Consider the following 23,132-nt stretch of genomic DNA (forward strand, 5'->3'; position numbering starts at 1 on the left):
ACGGATGTCACTAACAGTTGAACAATCTCAAGCGCTGTTATCCCGCTCATAGAAGGCGGGCTATTGCCACTTCCTCTTTTGTGTGCCTATCTTGTGTGAAGAGAAAGAGAGAGAGAGAGAGAGAGAGAAAGAGGGAGAGAAAGCATGTATTTGTTTGTGCCATATGGCCACAAGTAGAACTTGATGCCATACGTTATCCACCACTGGATAGCAGGCTGCAGAGACTGTGACCACCCTATGGGTACCCTAGAGACGGTAGGCTTCTCTCGCACATTTCCAGACATGGGTGCAGACAGGCTGTGTGTTTTTGTCTGTTTAGTTTTGATGAAAGTGGACTTGTTGCAGACCTGACTTGTGGCGTGGATGGGGTTTGTTACAACTGTATAAAGTTGAAGAGTGAAGGCCCTAGAATAATATTAAATGTAATGTTTAAAAAGAAAAGTATACTTTGATACATGAACAGGAAAAAACAGCTAAATGGATGCCCAGTGTTTCCCACAGAATTGAATTCTATTTGTGGTGGTAGGTTTGCAGAATTAACCTGAATGCAATGGTTTTTAACAAATTAGTGCAGTGTGGTTATGATTCTAACCAGATTTAAGCATAATTTAGTACAGCCAGGAAAATCATTGTGTGGTGGTCAATGTTGATATTGTGGTGGGCCGCCACAAAAAAGTCAATGTTTGGGAAACACTGGATGCCTGCATGTCTCCGATTTTGAAAGGGCACAGGCATGCATTTAGTTTACTACCCAAACTTATCTGATTCATGCTCTAGACTGATACAGTGACTACCCTGCAGTTAGTAATTGCAAAACAACGTTTGTCAAACTAGACTACCAGCCAGTTTTGATGAATAGCAAATGCATGTTTGAATGGCATGTACTGCACTGTTTGATATGATTGTATCTAAAAGTTAAGCTATGTGAAGTAATAAGAGTTAAGATATACATTTTGTGTTGGAAAATATCAATTTTGTAAAGAACTGTAGCATTTCAGGGAAGGAGGTTTGTGGAGTCAGCATTTGAGCAATGTCTTACGGGTTAGCAATCTGGCTTAAGAAAATGGTTTCTTCAGGAGTGTAATTTATACAGTGGCAATGAGAATGATCTAGAGCATATAACAACAAACAGGGAACCAGGCAAACAAAGGGGAAATGTGTTTTTGTATGTATTTTTGTTGTGTGTACACGTGTGCACGTGCAAAAAAGGATATGGGGGCACGTTTGTGTGTCTTGGGTGTGTGTTTTTTTGTGTGGTTAAGATGTCTCACATGGAGGATGGAGGATGTTTTGGTAGTCTGCAAATATTTTTGATAAAATCTAATCTACCATAACTATCTTGACAGTCAAGCATTTTGCAAAATAACAACAACAACATAGAAATTATAAAAACAAACAAATTTTTTTTATTCAAAACTTTTAAATATTGGCGTAGTTCTGCAAGATTTTGCATTCAAATTTCATCGCCCTCCCACACACACACTCACACACACTCAATACTTTCCACTCACTCCTACACAGAGATGTAAAGTAACTAAGTAGAAATAGTGACATATGGACAATAGAGTTAAGGTCTAGCAAATTGTGGTGAATACACACCAAGGCCTACGTAGGCTGTTGTAAGAAGCTGAATTAAATTAAAATTCTAACTGCTTGCTTTTCATTAATGGCATAATTTGTTTAGGCTTTCAAAGGGTGTTTATGGAGTGTGATGTATAGCTGCCTTTCTAAACATGTTGGATGGAGTGTGATGTAGCTGCCTTTCTAAACATGTTGGATAAACTTCATTATAGGCTTATAAAAGGAAGCAGCAGTGAAAAAGGAACGGCAGCCGTGGCCTACTAGTTAGCGCTTCAGACTTGTAACCGGAGGGTTGCCGGTTCGAACCCCGACCAGTAGGAACAGCTGAAGTGCCCTTGAGCAAGGCACCTAACCCCTCACTGCTCCCCGAGCACCGCTGTAGCAGGAAGCTCACTGCGTTGGGATTAGTGTATGCTTCACCTCACTGTGTGCTGTGTGTGTTTCACTAATTCACGGATTGGGATAAATGCAGAGACCAAATTTCCCTCATGGGATCAAAAGAGTATATATACTTATACTTATACCTTTGTTCAGGCTTCGAAGACATTGTGTATGAAGTGTGCATGAACTTAATAGCTTATCCAAAGTTCTGACTGCTTTCTTTTTCATTAAAAGCATAGCGAAGGGAGGAGGTGGTCACCCCACCTGGCCTCGTAAGCTTTCACTTGTACTTTGTACTTCTACTTTCAGTACCTACAGTAAGTATGTGTAATAATGCTACTTGTCATACTGTAGTTCTGTAAATAAAAGATACTTTAAGACTTTTACTTAAGTGGTATGCTTATAGATTACTTTTACTTTGACTTAAGTCTTTTTTCTGAACAAATATCTGTACTTCTATTCAAGTGTGGGTTTCAGATACTTAATACAACTCTGCTCATACACACATATGGACAGACCCACAAATCGACGCAAATGCGCGCGCAAGTGCAAGCGCACACACACACATACACACACACACACACATACACACACACACACATACACACACACACATACACACACACACACACACACACACACACACACACACACACGCACACACAAGCACGCACACACACACACACACACAAATACACAGAGATCTATACAGGAAGGGTGTTGGCATTTCTGAGAGTTGTCTTGGTTGTTGTCTCGGCTATTTGCCTGAATAGCAGGAACCCCTTGAGCCCTGTGGCCATGGCGATAAGAGTGGGTTCAGCTGCGTTCCCCATGATCACTTCCTGTTGTCATTAGATTCGCCCGAGGATTACCATTGCATTCAGCTGAGATTTAACCATCCATAGACCCCACTACCCTCCACTGACCCCCCTTTTCATCTGGGCAGGACTAGCCCAAGTGCACTATAGGGCACCAAAGTAGACCGAGGCTGTTCTGTGTTGTGTTGTTCGTGACAGTGAAAATGCAACTATTAGGGAAGAAAGTACAATATCCCTGGCTGGTAATAGTTTTTTTTTTCTGCAGGTCTCTGCTGTCAGCAAGCACACAGTTTGTACCTAGGGCTCTAAAGTGTCATCAGAGATGTCATTTTTTGGAAGTCCAAGTTGAGTCTCAAATCCAGGGTTGGGTTTTGATTTGAACCTTTTTCTTGTCAAGAAACTACACAGGCAATTGGATGATAATGACATCTAGTGGACAAACAAATGGGCTGCTTGTCAATAAGCCCGTAATCTGGGCTGATTATAGTTACTTGATTTTTGTAATCTGATTACGTAATCCTGATAACATAATCCATTACTACCCAACCCTGCTCAAGTCTTAAGATCGAGTCCAAGTCAAGTCTCAAGTCTTTGAGGGGCAAGTTCAAGTCAAGTCTCAAGTCTTTTGTCACGAGTCCAAGTCAAGTCTCTGGCCATCTGATCTGTCCTTATTGTTAAATTTCATGAATTCAAAGTATGTCCTGTATAGTCCTGTAGCCATACAGTACAATATCAATATCAGTTGTACTAACTAACTCTAACTAACTAACATACTAACATAACTCTGTTTCAATAATAATAAAAATAACGCTTCTATCATGTTTTTTTATCCTGAAATAAAATGTGGGCTGCCAAGAGTGGGTGCATGTGAACTTGTGACAGGAAAAATATCAATCATGCTGGAGCTAGCTTCATTTTGTTTACATCCAGAATTAGGGCCTAAATTAGGTCTCCAACTTAGTACATTGTATACTCTAATCTTTTGCTACTTAACACATCCCTCTAGCCCTCGGACATGGTGAAATATTAACTTAAGTCCACATCATATGGCCAACTATAAAACTATATTTGCGATTGTTAGCTCATTACCTGTGACAATATGCTAAATATGTGCGATGTGCTCTTTCACATTAGTAATGCATTATGGCATGCAGCTCGTCAGACTTTTCCCAAAGTATATGCACCAATAGAATAAAATAGAAATACATGAATACATTTAGATTTTTAAAATAAATAAATAAATAAAATAATTGCATGAAATACATGTTGTTCAGGAGTCTCGAGTCCGAGTCAAGTCTGAAGTCTTTTGAGGTAGAGTGGCAAGTGACTGTTTTTTCGACTTAAGTATGACTCTGTGAGTGTCATGTATTGACACATTTGGCAGATCTCACATGACCTTATCATGCCACACACGTTTCGGCTTCCTCTCATGTGATGTTACAATTTGATTACAGTTTTTCTCAGTTGCTAAAACACTAAAACCCCTTGGCTGAAGAAAGTTCTCAGTTGCCTGAACTCATTTAGCTAATTGTTAAGTCTATTGTCAATACCGTCTGCTTAAATCATTTCACATGGTAAAACACAATTTCCAGATCTCACTTACACTTTTCAGCAAAACTCTAAACACATTCTCATTCTCAAAAACACAGTCTGCACTCTAATGCGCATGTCATCCATACTGGTAAACACAAGTGGCAACAATTAAATACAAATAGAGCAGACATGTCATTGATTAAACACAACCACTCAAAATTGATTTCACTTGTTTCAAATGATGTGACACAAGTCCAATATAAGCCAGTTCAGAGAGCTAACAGGTTGTTGAAGGTGGGAATAAGAAAGATGATTTTTGTTCCTTTTATTGTATACTGCATTACTGCATTATGCAGAACATTGTGCTTTCTTTACAGTACTGACTGCTCAATAGATTTTGACTGGTTCATATCAACAAAGAACAAGAATTACAGTATCATAGAGACAAAGGACAAATTTGTGAGATGCAGGGCTCAGCACTGTAAAAATAGGGGTACAAGGAGGGGGAAGAACAAAAAAAAATGCAAAGAGCAAAGCAAAGTAGTAAGTTCTGATCAATTTTGAGCTACTATGACAGAACATGTTTTCGTTCATCAAAAGACAATGACAGAAAGGAAATATGTTTTAAGATGTACTTCTCCCTGAGAACTATATGTTTTGAACAAAACAAATGTTTTTATTTTGATTTTCAGCACAGCAAAACTGTTTTGAGGCAAGAGTTTGATTTTGCAAGCTAGAGGGGTCAGAGGTTTTGTAAATAGTGCTTGAAGATAAGGTTTTGGGTTTAATGTTTTAAGAAAATGGATCAAGGTTTCAGAAATTGTGCTTTAGCAATTGAGAAAAACTGAGTTGAAAAACGAGTTGAACTGACGACGGAATCGGTTCATTTAGTACAGTTTGCAGGTTACACATGAACGTATCCTACGATATGCATTATGCATAACTGTTCAAGATGCCACAGTGCTCTACATCAAAATGAGTGTATAATGAGCTCAGGGTCTTCTTATGTAAGAGACAGTGAAGTTGTGAGGTAGATAGTAGGTCTATATCAATGATCAATGCTCTGATGGGCTCTCCTTCATGTCTTTGAAAGTCTACACCCCCCCCCCAAAAAAAAAAAAAAAAATACACACACGTTATCAGGTAAATTGCAGACATGGCATCTAATGACCCATGAGGTGAGGAGAATAAGTCTTTTTACAGTAAAGGGGCAGACAAGAGAAAGTGAAAGTAACAGGATGTATGGCAGCCTGTTATAAAGATCTACATTCAAAACCACATTTTCTAAAAATGACTATAAGAGCTAACACCAGGTCAAGCCAAAGTGCCAAGACATACCTGACTTTGCCTCAGCACACTGAGAAGCACTGCTACAAGGAACCATGCTCTGCATTTAAAACCTCACTTTTCTGAAACGACACCAGCTCCAATTTCTTTGTGGTGAACGCCTAAGTCCTGACCTTTAACCCTTAGAACCCGATTGCCGAGTGCGTCAAAAAACACTACCTTTCTTCTCTGTTACATTGCTCCGGAACCGTTCATCGCAGCGAGATTAAATCTTTATTGCGTGACAGAGCAGAAGTGGGGATTTCCAACGAGACCACGCACTTGTCTGTGCGATCAAGTATGACATTTAAAAAAAAAAATTACAGCCTATACTTCTCTGCGTTCACCTGCGCACCCATCACTCTCGTTTGAATTACTCGCGAACCCGTGATCGCAAAAATATGGCAAGCATATCAGATGAAAGAGGAGACACAGGGCTATTCATTGGTATCATGTATATCGATCCTTCTGGCTTATAAAAACAAACGAAATGACTGCAAAATAATAACGTCATGTACACAAACCAACGCTGCACTTCCATTACTCTCGTTTGAATTACTCGCGGACCCGTGATCGGATAGATATGCCACGCATGTCAGATGAAAGAGGAGACACCGAGCTATCATTTGATACCAAGTACATCCTTCTGGGTTATAAAACAGACGAAGTGACAGCAAAATAATAACTTCATATAGCTGGACTTACCCCACATTTTGTCTGTTTTTGTGGCAAAGCATGTTTATAATCCAACGCTATCGTGTGTTTCTCTATGGCAAAGCATGTTCATAATCCGGTTTTGAGATCCTAGCAAATTCCTGCATGGCATCCAATTCAAGGCTCACATTGTATTCCAATTGTTCCAATTGTTGTTCAACAAAGAAAAACCTTTTTTGCCTTTACTTTATTTATGGCAATGCATTATAAAGTTGAGAATCATGAGTGCATACACACGCAGGCTAACACGCAAACTCGGGTCAAGTCAGGTCAGATCAGTTCGTGTCACAGATATGGAGCGCAGAAAAGTCATTTTTCATCACTAAATAAAAAATGGCATTTATTTCCGTAAATCACACACCACATATTTATGTAAATTACTCAGCCCCAGAGTATCCCTCCAACATGGCAATTATATTGCCAGATTCAGGACAGTCTGCCCTACACACAAATGAAATGCATGTAGAGCTATGAGCTTGCTGTGGTGAGATACATGACAAAATATAAGACTTTTTATAATACACTTTTTATAATTTAATTCTTTAAAAATCAAAATAAAATCAATGCCAGTACTAATACATGAACTGATGGCAGATCTGGATAGCCTAGACTGCTGAAAAAAACAAACAATATATCATATCTGTGTGTGGCACTTACAATGACCAGAATAAATCCTTATGAATAAAGGTAGTGAAAATGCCCTAAAAACAGCTTAGGGTTCTAAGGGTTAATATGAACGCCCCCTAAAACATTCAAGTGCGCACCACATCAAGGAGCATACTTGAACCTCAGGGCTAGAATGACATTTGCTTTGATTGCATCTTACGCCCCTTCAAAACTAGTCCCTGCTATAAGTGAAATTAGGACTTAAAAGTACAGCACTTTCCCTGCTAATATGAGTGAAATTAGGACTTAAAAGTACAGCACTTTCCCTGCTAATATGAGTGAAATTAGGACTTAAAAGTACAGCACTAAATTCATAATGTACCACAAGTCAAGGAGCGAAACTAATATCATATTGTTATTTCAGTTTCAGGCACTAAACATACCCTGGCCCACCGTGTGACTGTGTTCTGTGGTTATCACCTTCGTTGACACCTGTTAGTGTGATAAATGCTCGCCTGGCGTCCAGATGGAACTTGCAGGCTCCGTCGGGGGGAATTCTTCCTCCTCCTCCTCCTCCTCCTCCTCCTCCGAAGGCGACTGTGTGCCCGACCATGAGTGGGGGCACACCATGGAGCAGCTCTACACCTGGCTCTATCTCATCATCCTGGTGCCCGGGTTGCTAGGCAACAGCGTGGCACTCTGGGTTCTGTGCCGCTTCATAAGGTCAGACCACCCCCGGCCATTCTGAGGGTTTAGTTGTGTTTTTTTTGGTGTCTGGGCATGAGGCATGTGGCTATGAATAGAATGGCTGCACGCATGGCAATTCACTAACAGTTATAAAGTTAGTCTAAGTAAATAAATAAGTAAGGAAGGAAGTATGTAAGTAAGTTTGTTAATTTATGTACAGTATATTGACCAAACTGTTTACTGGTACATTAAAATAATGGCTTCATACACTGACTGAATGACATTGCTGACATGCACCTAGAACACCTGCTATTGCAATATACCTTTATTTAATTGTGCAAGGACATAACCCAAAACCAAAATGAAATAGAAAATATACTGTATCTAAAGTACTACAAATAACATTTTAGCTCAAATTTGTTCCAGTGGCCAGGCGTTTCAAAGTGTACCCATTTATGTTCAACAGAAAGAAGACCAAGGCGGTCATCTTCATGATCAACCTGGCGGTGGCCGACCTGCTTCACGTGCTCTCCTTGCCGCTGCGCATCTACTACTACTTTAGCCACAGCTGGCCGTTCGGCCACGGCATGTGCATGCTGTGCTTCTACCTGAAGTACCTGAACATGTACGCCGGCATCGCCTTCCTGGTGTGCATCAGCATCCAGCGCTGCGCCTTCCTGTGCTACCCCTTCTGTGCCAAGAGCTGGAAGCGGCGCTACGACGTGCGCATCAGCGCCATCATCTGGCTGGTGGTGGGACTGTGTTGCATGCCTTTCATACTCATGAGGTCTAGCACCAGCGACAGTAGTCCCGCCCCTGACGTTCTATCTACCAATGGCGTCGCTGGCGACAACGCCCACCACCCGGGCAATGGCTCCAGCTGCTTCAAGGACCTGCCCATGCGTCAGCTGAAGCCGCACGTGGCTGTGCCCATGATGGCGTTCGCCGAGCTGGTGGGCTTCGTGCTGCCTCTCACCATCGTGCTGACGTGTGCGTGTCTGATCCGCCGCTCGCTGCGCCGCGCCAAGGGCCTAAGCGCCGGCGCCGATGCCGACACCTGCCGGGCGCTGCGCATGGTGCACGTGTGCACCGCTGTCTTCCTGGTGTGCTTTGGGCCGTACCACGTCAACTTCCTGTTGTACATGATGGTGTCACAGAAACTGATCATGCACTGTGGCCTGGTGCTGGTCGTGCAGCGCTGCCACCCGGTCACTCTGTGCATCGCCAGTCTCAGCTGCTGTCTCAACCCACTGGTCTACTACTTCCTGACCACCGAGTTCCGAGCGCAGCTGGCGCGCCACGGCAGTTCCGTGCTCAGAGGCCGGCTCTTGAGCTTGGAAAGCAGCTCCACGGCACATGGCTAGCCTTCAGTTTCCACAAGACAAACAAACTGAACTCTCTTTGTGTGTGTGCACCTCTTCTGGAAACAAATGACTTTGCCCATCCATACCCCATCACAGGGGAATTAATTCAATACTCAATTTTGTAGACATATGTAGAAATAGTGGCATAATAATAATAATGATAATAATAAAAGAACACGAACACACACACACTCACACACACACACACACACACACATACACATACAGTGAGTTAAAATAGAGACAAACAAAGACAAACAAAAATGAAGCAAAATGCCACGGTGTTATTTTCTGTAATTATTACAGAGCGAAGACTCCCCTACTCTGACAGGGGGTCAAACTGTGAATGCAAAAAGTGGATGAGAAAGTCTGCTTCCCACAAGAGGAGGGTTGAACTCTGCTTCCTAATTGAGGAAGGACAGATGCAAGGAACACAGCCAGTATCTGTAAACATGAACCCTGGGAGAACGCTCCCTTGATGTGTTGTTGCACTAAACAAACTTCCTTTAAGATAAATAAGCAATGTCTACAAAAAATCCACCCCTTCTAAAGGCTTTGGATTAAAAAAAAAAGTTAGAGTTGAGAGGCGAGATTGAGGGGAAACTGGAAGATGAATAGTTTTAAAAACGACACTTTTTTTGTGGTTTTCCATTTGCTGACCCCAGAAAATAATGTTTACCCTCCAAATTGAGCTTTTAAGCACTGCTGCTATCTGCTAAACTATCTGAAAGTAAGTCAGTAGGAAGTCCTTCTGGTACCTTTATTTATCTCCGTACTTTCACTGCCAAATAGGGCAAAGGCAAGTGCACACTTGGACCATCAAATCATATGTACAGTCATGACTGGCAACAGGTACCATGTGTGAGTATAAATGACTTTGAATCTACTTCTCTTCTGGGCTCAAGATAAATTGCCATTTTGAAAAGTACTTCTCGTTTCATTCTGTTTGGGGCAGATAAACCTTCCGGTTTCACTGAACATACAGTACACTCTGATTCTTATCCGTTTATGGTTTAGTCTCTCTCTTCTCTCTCCTTCTGGAGAGTTAGTATCTCTTCCTCTCTCTCTCTCACACACTCTATCTCTAATCTAATCCATTATGCTTGGCATGACCATTTTAAAGGAAATCATCTCCCTGAAGAATAGAGCATATCACACATATCAACAGATACAATAGAAATTTCTCTCTCTCTCTCTGTAGGTTGGTTGGGTGTACTACTGTATTCAGTATTCATCATCACATCTTGTTTTATATACATTTTTTTTAAGTTGATATTGTCTGTTATACTGCCATGTCGTCACTCTTCTTTTTTTATGTAAAATGACCTTATACAGGCTGTTCAAATAAGCTGCTGCAAAAAAAGCCTTTCCAAGCATTAAATATGATGGCCTGAGTACTCCACTGAAGACCTAATAAATAACCAATTTGTGTGTTTGTATTGAGTGGTATTGATGGTAACAGTGGTATGGACTAAATAAAGACAAATGTTAAGGTATATTGTAAATTCTTCACTTCATTGAATGCACACTATCTATCACAAAGTTTTCTGAACGAGACTTTCACTATTCATAATATATATATATAGTCATGTATTAACAAATCTGTGTTTTAGCGACACACACTGGCCATTTCTGATATAGCAGGATAGCTAGTTTCTGGTCTGTGTGATGTCACTCCTTTTTTGATTGTAAACAGTCTGGTGGTTGCTAGGTTCCCAGGTTTCAGCCATTTTATGACCAGCATTTACAGTAGAAAGCATTGCTGATTTTTCTTTCTGCAATCTGTTTCATCTATGTGTTTAAAGCCATGGAGAAGCTTTGCTTGTAAGTAATGTTGTTAACGTATATTTCATGATCGTATATGCGTGTGTATTTTGTGAATTCTTACACTGTGATGCTGTGTAACATAAGCAGCTCAACCAATGCTTTTACTATGCAGTCTTTTAGCTCAGTCACTAGCTATGTAATGCAGCAGAGGCTGTAGTTAATTCGTATTTTCATACTTTGTATTTACAATATTTACAGTGTCAGACAGTCTGATTGTAAAGTGATTTTATTTGAACAGGCTGTACTAGCTTAATGCTAAATATTATTTTGTATTTAGTTTCACAGATTCAGTGGTTACCTGTATCAATGCCCTTATATAAGTAAAGAGTCAACTTTACTTCCACGTCGGGGTTTTCATTCAACACTACTGAATGTTTAGCTATCTCTTATATATATATATATATATATATATATATATATATATATATATATATATATATATATATATATTAGTTTATATATATATATATATTAGTTTTTTAATACATATCTTTCTTTTTATATATATATATATATATAAAAAAGAAAGATATGTATTAAATCCAAAGGAAAATTAAAACAAGCAAAATAAGCTCCCAGTTTATTTATGTTATCTCTAAGTTATCTTTATGTTAATATTATTTCTAATGAACAGTAATGCAAAAGAATATGAGCATAAACCTCTACTGGGCCTATAAAAACGTAAGAAGGCAATTCACACCCACAGTTTGAATCCAAACCTATGATCCAAACGTGTGAAGTGGAGAAAAAAAAAGAAACAGCCATGCCTGGATCACAGTAGGCTATAGTGTAAAATACAGTGATGGTGATGTGGCATGTAGGTATAGGATGGTGGGATGTGACAGTTGGAGAGGTTTGGCCCTAGTAGAGGCTACCACAGTGTACTGTTGTCAGCAGTGGTTCAATATTGTTTTTGTGGTTTGACAGTGTTCGAGGAGGGTTTATTGGCGGATGGCACTTTGGCGAGTGAAGAGATCAGTGAGTCAGAAAAGACAGAGAAGGTGCTAGCAGAGTGGTTGAGGTGTTTAGGTTGCACACACACCAACAAAACTATTGCAGAGAGTGAGGACAAACAAACTGAAACTCTCTCTTTCTCTCTGCCTGCCTCCCTCCCCTCTCTGCCTGCTTCTCTCTCTCTCTCTCAAATTCAAAAGCAAATGTGTTTCATTGGCATGAAATATAATACCCTGTCTTCATAATACAATGCATTGCCAAATAAGTATAAGTATGAGTATACTCTTTTGATCCCATGAGGAAAATTTGGTCTCTGAATTTACTGTATCCCAATCTGTGAATTAACAGTGAGGTGAAGTACACACTAATCCCGGAGCAGTGAGCTGCCTGCTACAGCGGCGCTCAGGGAGCAGTGAGGGGTTTGGTGCCTTGCTCAAGGGCACTTCAGCCGTGGATGTGGGCATGGGAGAGAAGTGCTCAACCACTTCCCCCGCCCACATTTTTCCTACTAGGTCGGGGATTGAATGGGCAACCCTTCGGTTACAAGCCTGAAGTCCTAACCAGTAGGCCAGTAGGCCAGAGGAGAATTCAAAGAGTGCCAAGTATGTCTGTGTCATGGTGGTCTCTCTCTCTCTCCAAGTGTGTCTGTGTCATGATGCTTCCTCTCTCTCCAAATGTGTCTGTGTCACACATTTTAGGGTTGACAGTTAAACTGTCACTTTTCCTGTTTGGTCTGAGCTGGCCTACCTCGTGTCTGTAACCTATGTCTTTGGCTAATCTCGACAACTGCAAAGATCTCCGTCACATTATAGTCACTCGATGCTGAAGACAAATAATATATTTAATCTTTTCACACATTTCACATGAGTGCGTCCCCTGACAACCAGACCAACAACAAGTCAACCGTCAAGCTTGAGGTTTGGTCCTCCAGAGACCCAGTACACACACAATTATAATTTGTTTGAATTTGTAAATTATTGTTGTTTTGAAAAGGCTCTTACAGCAACAGCTTCAATGTGTCATGTTGACATTATTAAGGGTAAAGGTGGCATCTATGTTGAGATGAGGATGCTACTTATTTACATCTGACACGGAACAGTGCTTTGCACGCTTCTTGGCTTGCCACATGCATGCACGCACGCCCGCACACACACACACACACACACACACACACACACACACACACACAATGTTTTATGTGTTTTATGTGCAGCTTTTGACTGCAGAGAAAGTGCCTGGAACACAGACATAGTAAATGCAATAATAGCGTTCCTCATATTAACAGATGGAGAGAGAGAGAGAGAGATGAAAGATTGTGCTTACATAATCTGAACTCCTAACTTTCTTTGAATAGATGAAAAATAACAGCCACTCTCTCATATTAGGTGCACCATTTGGACTTTCCCAGTTTGGCCCCTGTGGGAATGAGAAGTAGCCAGCACATTCTAAGCATTTTCATGTCATGACTGTTATTCCCTCCTACCGGCAAACAGCACATTAAAAACCTAATTTCAGTTCAACAAAATAACGTTAACCACCAGGCATGCAATATTCACCTCATGGTTGCAAGGGTTACAAAAGGATGGCACAAGCTGCCCACAAGTATTACACATTAGGGCTTTCTGGAAATGGTGAGAGTTTGCATTAGTGCTTACCAGGACATTTGGATGAAAGCATCTTGCAAATGGGTGAATGTAATGTAAATGTCAATAGAAATGACAATTACAATGTCTATAAACGTTTTGAAGTGGAAGTAAACGCTATCATGGCCAAATGTGCTGGGAACAAAAAAACATTTCCTGTAAATGCGTAGCTGTCTTCTACATTTCTAAATATATTTTGAATGCAACTTAGGGGTGAAACTTTTAGTTGAACATTAGGATAATGGCTTCCCTTCCTTGCTGTGTCTCTTCCTCTGAGAGTGTAATTATTAGCATACAGCGCTCTCTCTCTCTCTCTCTCTCTCCTGAGTGCACAAATGCACGCATGCACGCGCATAAACACGCGCGCGCACATATTCACACACAGACGTTAGATAACTAGATTGTGTATTTATGTGCCAAATTTTGTCCATCTTTTGTCTCTTTGTTCACGGCAACCATAACTCAATACCATGCTTAAAGGTGCACAATGAGAATGATGAAATGAACATGTATGAAAATGAGGAAGTATTCATTTGGGTGGTGATTGCAAAGTTCTGTTGTGTAATACACACATTTCAGAAAGTTGATTCAGCAGTTGATTTTTATTCTCCTTTACAACTATTTACAGTTTTTCACACTAAGACACTGACCTCCATACTATGAGCAAAAATCTCAGTTGCCTGAACACACAACTCAAAATTGATCACACTTGTTTCAAATGATGTGACAACCAATATACGCTAGTAAACAGGTTGCTGAACAGTGGAGGTTCATATCACAGTTGTTCACAACTGCTAAAACACTAAACTCTATTCTCTGAACCAAATTCTCAGAGAAGGCTGTAGACTACTTCTCACTTACAGTACTGAAATGCCTGTCTTTTCCGGTATACATATTTTCACAATTGCTAAAATACATTTTATTTTAAACCTTCCACCCTGTTCTCAAAACTGTAAACACAAACCCCCATTCTCAAAACTTTAAGTTTACTGGATTTACAGTAAATGTTGAATCCACTGAGTTATGAAATAATTTTGCTTTGTTTTGTTTTTTAGATGCAAAATGCATTTACTGTATTGTACACAATGGACATCTCTCCTGGAGCTATATGAGCTGCCCTGAACACTGTTTTCCATTTTTGATGTAGTGTCTAGTGACTGCTCATTTGCATTTTCATTTTTGACTGCTGTGTGAGATGATCTGAAGACAGGGTTTGGTTTTGAGCACAGGTACAACTGTTTTGAGGTGATTGTTCAGTTTTGCAGAGGTTGGCAAAGGTTTTGGGAATGTACTTTGAGATTTGGGATTTGTGTTTATATCATTTTGAGAGAAAAGGGTGGCAGGTTTAAAAAAATGTGTTTAAGCAATTATGAAAAACTATATTAATATAGCAGACATATTTACCCAGAGCAACTTACAGAACAGCACATATACTGTATACTATATATTTATTTATTCCACTGCTTGGTTGAATTTCCCATTGTCCTACGTAATTTAGAACGACCATTAACCGTATGTTATTTGCACACCTATGAAGTAGATTCATTTTTTTGGCCGTATCACACTTGTATATTAATTCGCCAAACTCATCGTGAAGTTTAAATGAACCGCCACATTGCATCCGAGCTGTAAAATGCAGACGTTCAGAACATGGCAACATTGTAGCATATGACGGAGGTGGCTTTTAGCTAGATGGATGACAGCAGTAACCTGACCCTCGCCAGATGAATTTCGCTCTGCCTAGCTCCACTCATCCATCTGGAACCGATCCATTGGAATGGTGTTTCAGAAGGCTGGGCCTAATCAAAAATTGCTTGCATATGATTGAATAAGCCACTTGTCCATCATCTATTGACGTGCTACTTCAACCCCTCACATCGAAGCCAACCCGTGACGCTGATAACAGTCTCACGGTCGCTTCTCCGCTACGTCACATCTATGAAACTCCCGCCCTGCGTCCTGATTGGCTGAACCATAAAGTCGGTTGCAGAAATCACTCTCAATGGAAGAGGTCCCAGATGGATGTGAGTGAAGCTAGGCGGAGCTAAGCGGAACGACATTCATCTGGCGAGGGTCAGGTTATGACAGCAGGGGATTTGTGGCAGTTTTTCATGGGGATTTGTGTATGCAAAGTCTTGGTTTTGAAAGCATATTACTGTCAAATTTAATATGTTGCCATCACAAGGGAATGATATCTAACATCTAACGAGATGTTATCCCTCAAAACAGTCTTTTTAGTATCGACTGAAAGTCCACTTTTCTGTGCTTATTTTCTTAGCACTTTTGTTTTTCTTAGCCTAGCCCACTCACACACACACACACACACACACACACAGTCCAGGTCGGACTGATCTGTCTCTATGGTGACAGTTAGGTAATGAGTCACTCGTCAAGGTAACAGGAAAAACTGCCCACTCCTCAGAGGAGAGAGAGAAACAAAGAGAGAGAGAGAGAGAGAGAGCAACAGTCAAACCACCATCTCTCATGCACACCATATGGCCATGCTGGGACATACAACAGGGGCAAAATTACCCTCAGTGATGCACGTCATCCTATGCTTGGTCCGTTATGTATGAAATGTTCTTCCGATGGCAGGGGAAGGCTCTGTTATGATTCTGAAGTACATGAGCTGTCTGTCTGTGAGGGTTGCTCTCTTACCCTGTAAGGGTGAGGTAGAAAGGGATACAGAGCTGCTTTCACTGTCCTCTGCTGGTGATACAAAGCTACTGCAGGGAAAGAAGGGTGTGCGCACATGCTGCACAAACACGCAAGCTGTAACCCACACCCAGACAAATACAACTTACAGAAGGGAAACTCACTCTCACACACGTACCGACACACACATACATACACACACACGCACGTGCATGCATGGCACGTGCTCACACATACATGCACACACACACACATACAGTACACACACGAACACACACACACACACACACACACACATACATACATACATACATGCACACACACACACACACACACACACACACACACGCACACACACACACACTAACACACACACACATAGACACACATTCAACACATCCTCTGAAATGCAAAGTGTAGCATGTATCTCTGTTGGAGTCTATAAACATTAAAATATAAGAGTAATGGATTTCTACATCAGTCTACAATGTGTTTTCACTCATTTATGCATAATTCAAATCCTTCCCTGATTTCCAAGACATATTAAATCATTTTCAGAGGACAGACAACATACTGCCAACAGAAGGAAACATAAAAGGCATCTTTCTACTGGAATGCATTTCATTTCTTTATGCCATTCTAGCCAGAGAGCTGTCATATAGGATGTGTGTGTGTGTGTGTGGGGGACAGAGAGAGAGAGGGAGGCATATAGAGAGTTAATGAGGGCAACAAAGAGTGTGTGTGCCTGCATGAAACTGGGAAATAGAAGAAGCGGTGCTGTGAAAGAGAAAGAGAGAGAGAGAGAGCGAGAGAGAGAGAGAGAGAGAGCGAGCCACCCACGCCCCCACAGTGGGACAGGAAACTCTATCTGAGGCGATAAACTACAGCGGGTGAGGTAAGACAGTGTGCAGCAGCAAAGAGAGGAGAGAGAGTGAGAAAATGAGAGAGAGACAAGAATAGAAAGAGAAAGAGAGAGGAGGCGAGACAGAGAGAAGGAGGGACATAGGGAAGGTGAAAGACAGAGAGAGAGAAAAGAGAGCGATAAAGATACCACGCGTGTAAGGCGAATAACAAACAGAACGGAAGAGAAGAGATAAACGGACAGAAGTCAAGGGAGAGAGAGAGAGAGAGAGAGAAGAAGAAGAAGAAGAAGAAAGCACAGAGAGGAGACAGCAGAGCACGTCTGTTCCTGTAAGCATGAGTGCTGTCAACGAGAGGAACATGTGTGATCTGATCTCTCTCCTCTCCGCACTCCGTTCAGATGGGACAAGATCACAGTCATATGGCACCAGGTAATTCAGCTTCCTTCAACTGCTATCGATCATTATCAGGGAGCTCCCAGGCGTTGATCTCCCTGATAGAGAACCACCGAGAGAGAAACATTGTGTGTAGTGTGTCTGAATAAGTAAGTAAGTGTGTGAGAGGAGGTGAACTCAGAGTGAAATGCTTCTCTCCTGGAGTCACACTCCATGTGAGGTCTCCTGGGCTTCCTCTGGCAGACTGAAGAATGCGAAACATTTGGGGTTCTGCTGACGAATGTGGTCATGTAGGAGTAAGGTTTGAGTGAATGTGTTTGAGTGAATGTATGTATGTATGTATGTTTGAGTGAATGTATGTATGTACGTGTTTGTGTGTGTGTGTGGTGTGTTCTGGAACAGGGGTGAGATAGAGGGTGGGGGAGGTGGGTGGGGGGGTCACCTCTTGTCTGTGTTACCCAGGAAACTAAGAGCATGTTGATGTTTGGCCCCTGAGACACCCCCACTCGCCTGCCCCCCCCCTCTCTGGCTGTGGATGAACACATGGTGCTACACATGTGAGTTGTGAGCAGAGTCATTCTGCCCACACCCACTCCTCCCCCACGGGGATCTATGGAGGCCCCGCTTCGGCAGCGTTGCTAGTGGGGGGAAAGACATTTCTTGTTCCCCTTACTGTTTACTGGCTCTTGCTAACATACATTTGTATCGCACAGTTATCAAGAGCGGTAGCCTATATCATGTGCTTTAGATGTGTGACAGCACAGCAGAATTTCATGGTATGGTTTGACATATTTCTGTTATGACGGGCATAGAGGACAGCTAAATAAGGGTGTGGTTTCAAGATGATTGCTAATTGAACGTTTGACCTCTTTTGAATGAAAATACTTTAATCTATCTGATCTAAACGGCATTATTAGGGGTCTGCTGGAGATGTTTTCTGTGTGTGTAAACGTTATGTTGCTATGAGAAAAGTCTCGGGGTGAGTCAGTAGTGAGAGGTGTGACGTCAGTTTCCATGTGGCGACCTGTATCTGTGCAACGGTCACATGAAGACCAGAGGCGCTCGCTGATACTGGGACAGAGGGGAAAACTGCCCACAACAGCAAACCTTCCACTAATGGGTGAAAAAAGAAACTTAGAGAAATATATATATATATTTCTCTAAGTTTCTTTTTACAGAGAGAGAGAGAGAGGGGAAACAAAAAAGTGTAAAGCAGAAATGAATCATTTCTTGTGAGCAAGGTGAAAACCCATGTGTCTCACCTGGGAGTTCCCTTGGTATGTTCTTGCCTTATGGGTGCAGACCATATACTGTACATACAGGTCATACAGCGTATGTCAAGTATCTCCATATATTCACATGTAAACAGGAAAGATGATACATTGTGCTATAGGTGGGGGACTTCCCACAGTGGGCAATCAACAACCGAGCCTATTTACCATCAAAAACAAAATCACCAACCAAGCAACCTTTGTGGACAAAACGAAACATCACCAGCAGGGCAGCCTGTGTGAGCATTTCACTGGAGTTATCAACCGTGAACATGCTGATGTGACGGTGTGACATTCCTCAAATGTATACGAGAATAAATGAAGTTTGTTGTATAATGTGGTTGTGTATATATACTATATACTGTACATTCAGTTGTGTGAATGCATTAGAGGCCGCAGTAAGGCGGCCTGTATGAAATTAGAGGGCTAAAGCTAAAGCTAAAGAGGGACAAAGGCTGACAATTGGCTTGGCATGGACCCTTCAGGGTCAGGTGATCTAGAAGAGAGACAGAGAAAGAGCACACTGTGTTGTGTTGTGTTGTGTTACATTACATTACATTACATTACATTTGGCTGACGCTTTTTTAGCCAAAGCGACTAACAACATGGTAAACAGTTTAAGTTTTAGAGCAATTCTCAACAATTTTAGGACAATTTAAAAAACATTAGAGTACAGTAAAAATAAGTGCATCAGTGAGTGCTGTTTTTAACAGTTACGTGTCAGTTTAAGACGGCTGGTGAGTGCTAGGATCAGCAAGACTTGTTGTAAGTGTTGCTATGAGAGGAGATGTTCTCTAAAGAGCTGGGTCTTCAAGAGTTTTTTGAAAATGGAGAGGGATGTCCCTGCCCTTGTAGGAACTGGCAGTGTGTTCCACCAATGAGGAACAACAGATGAGAAAAGTTTGGATTGGCCTGAGCTTACTGGTGGTAGAGCTAGACGTCGTTCGTCTGAGGAGCGCAGCGGTCTGGAGGTAGCGTATGTCTGTATGAGGGCATTCAAGTAGGTGTGAGCAGAACCAGAGACTACTTTGTAGGCAAGCGTTAGAGCCTTGAATTTGATGCGGGCCGCCATAGGTAGCCAGTGTAGCTGGATGAGCAGCGGGGTAACATGTGCCCTTTTGGGTTGGTTGTAGACCAGGCGCGCCGCCGCGTTCTGGATCATCTGAAGTGGTTTCACTGCGCAGGCTGGGAGACCTGTCAGGAGGGCGTTGCAGTAGTCGAGTCGTGAGATGACTATTGCCTGAACCAGAAGTTGGGTAGAATCTTGAGTCAAGTAAGTCCTGATTTTCCGTATGTTGTAGAGTGCGAAACGGCATGACCGGGCGACTGAGGCAACATGATCTGAGAAGTTTAGTTGGTTGTCGAGAACAACTCTTAGATTTCTTGCAGTCCTGGTAGGTGAAACAGACAGGGAGTCAAATTTGAGGTGTTGTGTGGTGACCTGTGTGTGACCTGTCAGGAGGGCGTTGCAGTAGTCGAGTCGTGAGATGACTTTTGCCTGAACCAGAAGTTGGGTAGCATCTTGAGTCAAGTAAGTCCTGATTTTCTGTATGTTGTAGTGTGCGAAACGGCATGACCGGGCGACTGAGGCAACATGATCTGAGAAGTTTAGTTGGTTGTCGAGAACAACTCCTAGATTTCTTGCAGTCCTGGTAGGTGAAACAGACAGGGAGTCAAATTTGAGGTGTTGTGTTGTGTGGTGTGGTGTTGTGTTGTGTTGTGCTGTTTTGTACTGTGCTGTGTGGTGCAGTGTTATGCTGTGCGTCCATCTCTGGACACCTCTGTCATGGGTGCCTGACAGGCTGTGTCCATGATGGAGGCTGAACAGATAAAGAGGGACAAAGGCTGACCAGTTGGAAGACAGATGACCCTTGGCAGGACTGCTCCTCTATGTCCACCTCCCAGCTGTCACCTTTCACCTCAACTCTTTAGTGCTAGCAGTCTCACACAGGCCTTTTCACTTGTTTTGTTTTTCTTATTTTTGATTTGATTTGTCTTTCTATGAACTGCCTCTATCAATTTCAAAACTGTATTGACATTCATTCTAGGTGGCAGTGTAGTGGTGTGTGTGTGTGTGTGTGTGTGTGTGTAACAAAAAAGACAGTGAGAGAGAGAGAGAAAGAGAGAGATAGAGAGAGAGAGCCTGTTGGACTTCTTAAAGGGGGGCTTCTCCACGCTCCCCAGGGCCTTCTCAGCCCTCTGGTGGCCCAGCCAACCCCTCCTGATCTGGGCCAGAAGGCCTGGCCTGGTCTGGGCTGCTGGGGTCGGCTGTGGAAGAGCTAGCCAAGTGTTATATCCTTTGACATGAATCTCTGTATACAACAACCCATTTGTGTACATGGAAGCTTGTCTGTGTGTGTGTGTGTGTGTGTGTGTGTGTGTGTGCGAGAAAGAGTGAGAAAGCAAAAGAGAGAGTGAGAGAGATGAGAGACATGAGAAAGCCCTTTTCTGAACCATCCTATCGATCAAAAGAGAGAGAGAGAGAGAGAGAAAGGAAGAGAGAGCCAGAGAGAGAGGGAGATTTTCATCTAATTATGAGATATCACACTCACTAGGAGCTGAGATACTATGTTTATCTATAGTCCAAAAGAACAGGGTTAGGGGATTTAAGCGAGTTAAGTGATTGCGTTCGTAACACTCACCACTGGGTGTGTATGAGGCTGGTTTGACCTGGACAGATCACCACCATCAGCCACAGCATACCAAGGGAAGGGGCAAAGAGCAGCAGTCTCTGTGTGTGAGGAACAGCGACAGAAAAGGAGGATGGGTGAATAAATGAAGCCAAAACAGCCATACCGAAGACAGACCAAGAGTGACTGTGTGTGTGTGTGTGTCTGTGTGTGTGTGTGTGTCTGTCTCTGTGTGTGTGTGTGTGTGTGCGTGTGAGATTTATTGTGGGTTCATAAACAGTCGGATTATCGCTTGTGTCTTGTGTGTTTGCACGAGTCCACAAGCAGCAAAGTGTTAATTTCCATAATTGGACATGTTCCTTAGATAAGGACGATAACACGATTAAATCACTATCACTCTTCAGCCACATCGCGCCACTTCACAGTTAACTTACAGACATGCCATTTCCTTGTCTCTTGTCCACCACCGTTTTAACACCCAGTTTTCTGAGTGTTAGCCTGTCCAGGTCAAACCAGCCTCATACACGCCCAGTGGTGAGTGTTACGAACGCAATCACTTAAATCCCCTAACCCTGTTCTTTTGGACTATAGATAAACATAGTATCTCAGCTCCTAGTGAGTGTGATATCTCATAATTAGATGAAAATCTCCCTCTCTCTCTGGCTCTCTCTTCCTTTCTCTCTCTCTCTCTCTCTTTTGATCGATAGGATGGTTCAGAAAAGGGCTTTCTCATGTCTCTCATCTCTCTCACTCTCTCTTTTGCTTTCTCACTCTTTCTCGCACACACACACACACACACACACACAGACAAGCTTCCATGTACACAAATGGGTTGTTGTATACAGAGATTCATGTCAAAGGATATAACACTTGGCTAGCTCTTCCACAGCCGACCCCAGCAGCCCAGACCAGGCCAGGCCTTCTGGCCCAGATCAGGAGGGGTTGGCTGGGCCACCAGAGGGCTGAGAAGGCCCTGGGGAGCGTGGAGAAGCCCCCCTTTAAGAAGTCCAACAGAAAAAATAATTCAGTGGAAATGCATGGATTCCAGTTTCTTCCAGTAGCAGCAACTGGAATCCATGCATTTCCACTGAATTATTTTTGGAATCTGATCCCTTATCATAGCTGTTCATTCTTACTCGTTGCTCGACTTATCGTGACTAAATTCAAGATGGCTGCAAACGCTAAACTTCGTGAAGATACTGTCTGTATAAATCGTCTTGTAAGTAAACTACCAGTGCTTTTTCAAAGTTCTCAATGTCTCGTTTTAAATGTCAGGGCCCTCGGAAGTCTACCAATGAAGTGTGGAGATACATTGAGCCTCGTAAATGGGTGTAAAACAGTGATTTATTTGCATGGCTAGCCCGATGCCGAAGCACCACTATTGAAAAAGATGTTGGTAGCATCGGCTAACTAGCGCCAGATTTTGGAGTGCAGGGGACAAGCCGAGATGGGCTATGAGACATACGTTCACACTCAGTATCATGTTTCGATACACTTTAGGTCAATATCACACCGGAATTCTCCTTTAAAGATGTGCCCATACCTCTGCTTGCCTGACCAGTGCACGGCTGGCTTGCCAGTGCGTCCTGCATTCCATTGCACAGATCAAGACAAAGCTGAGGCCAGACATTGATGGGAAGACGAGCTTGGAGGCTTTTTTGACTCCCTGGAACATTCCCAGGGCACTAAGTGTCTCAAAGTTCACTCTACTCCCAGAGATCTGCAAGGAAGTGGAGGGAACAGAGAGGACCTGGCCAACGGAAAGGCCTGTCTACACAGGCAATGATGACAATATCGCTGGAAAAAAAAACGCTAAATGATAGTTTTAAACATTATTGTGTTTAATAATGAGACCTTCGCCACACCGCACACGATAGCATCAACGA

The 23,132-nt window shown here is 42.3% G+C and overlaps 2 protein-coding genes across 3 annotated transcripts in view; both read left to right on the forward strand.

Annotated features, from left to right (window-relative positions):
* On the forward strand, positions 1–20,989 carry p2ry10 (P2Y receptor family member 10). 2 transcript variants are annotated; one of them, XM_042074627.1, is made up of 4 exons: positions 1–255; positions 7,384–7,682; positions 8,113–9,058; positions 20,968–20,989. In XM_042074627.1, exons 2-3 carry the CDS (start codon positions 7,486–7,488, stop codon positions 9,008–9,010), a joined length of 1,095 nt encoding a protein of 364 aa, XP_041930561.1. In that variant the 5' UTR covers positions 1–255; positions 7,384–7,485; the 3' UTR covers positions 9,011–9,058; positions 20,968–20,989. The 2 variants fall into 2 exon arrangements, with proteins under 2 accessions (XP_041930561.1, XP_041930560.1); XM_042074626.1 differs by lacking the exon at positions 20,968–20,989 and adding an exon at positions 20,679–20,706 and having other exon boundaries at positions 8,113–9,057.
* Positions 16,892–23,132, forward strand: part of gpr174 (G protein-coupled receptor 174) — a 12,313-nt gene continuing 6,072 nt past the window's right edge. Inside the window, exon 1 of the mRNA XM_042074628.1 lies at positions 16,892–17,381. The gene's annotated coding sequence lies outside the window, so the exon portion shown is untranslated. The remainder of the gene's footprint in view (positions 17,382–23,132) is intronic.

This window comes from Alosa sapidissima, chromosome 20, assembly GCF_018492685.1.
Source record: "Alosa sapidissima isolate fAloSap1 chromosome 20, fAloSap1.pri, whole genome shotgun sequence".
Lineage (NCBI taxonomy): Eukaryota > Metazoa > Chordata > Actinopteri > Clupeiformes > Clupeidae > Alosa > Alosa sapidissima.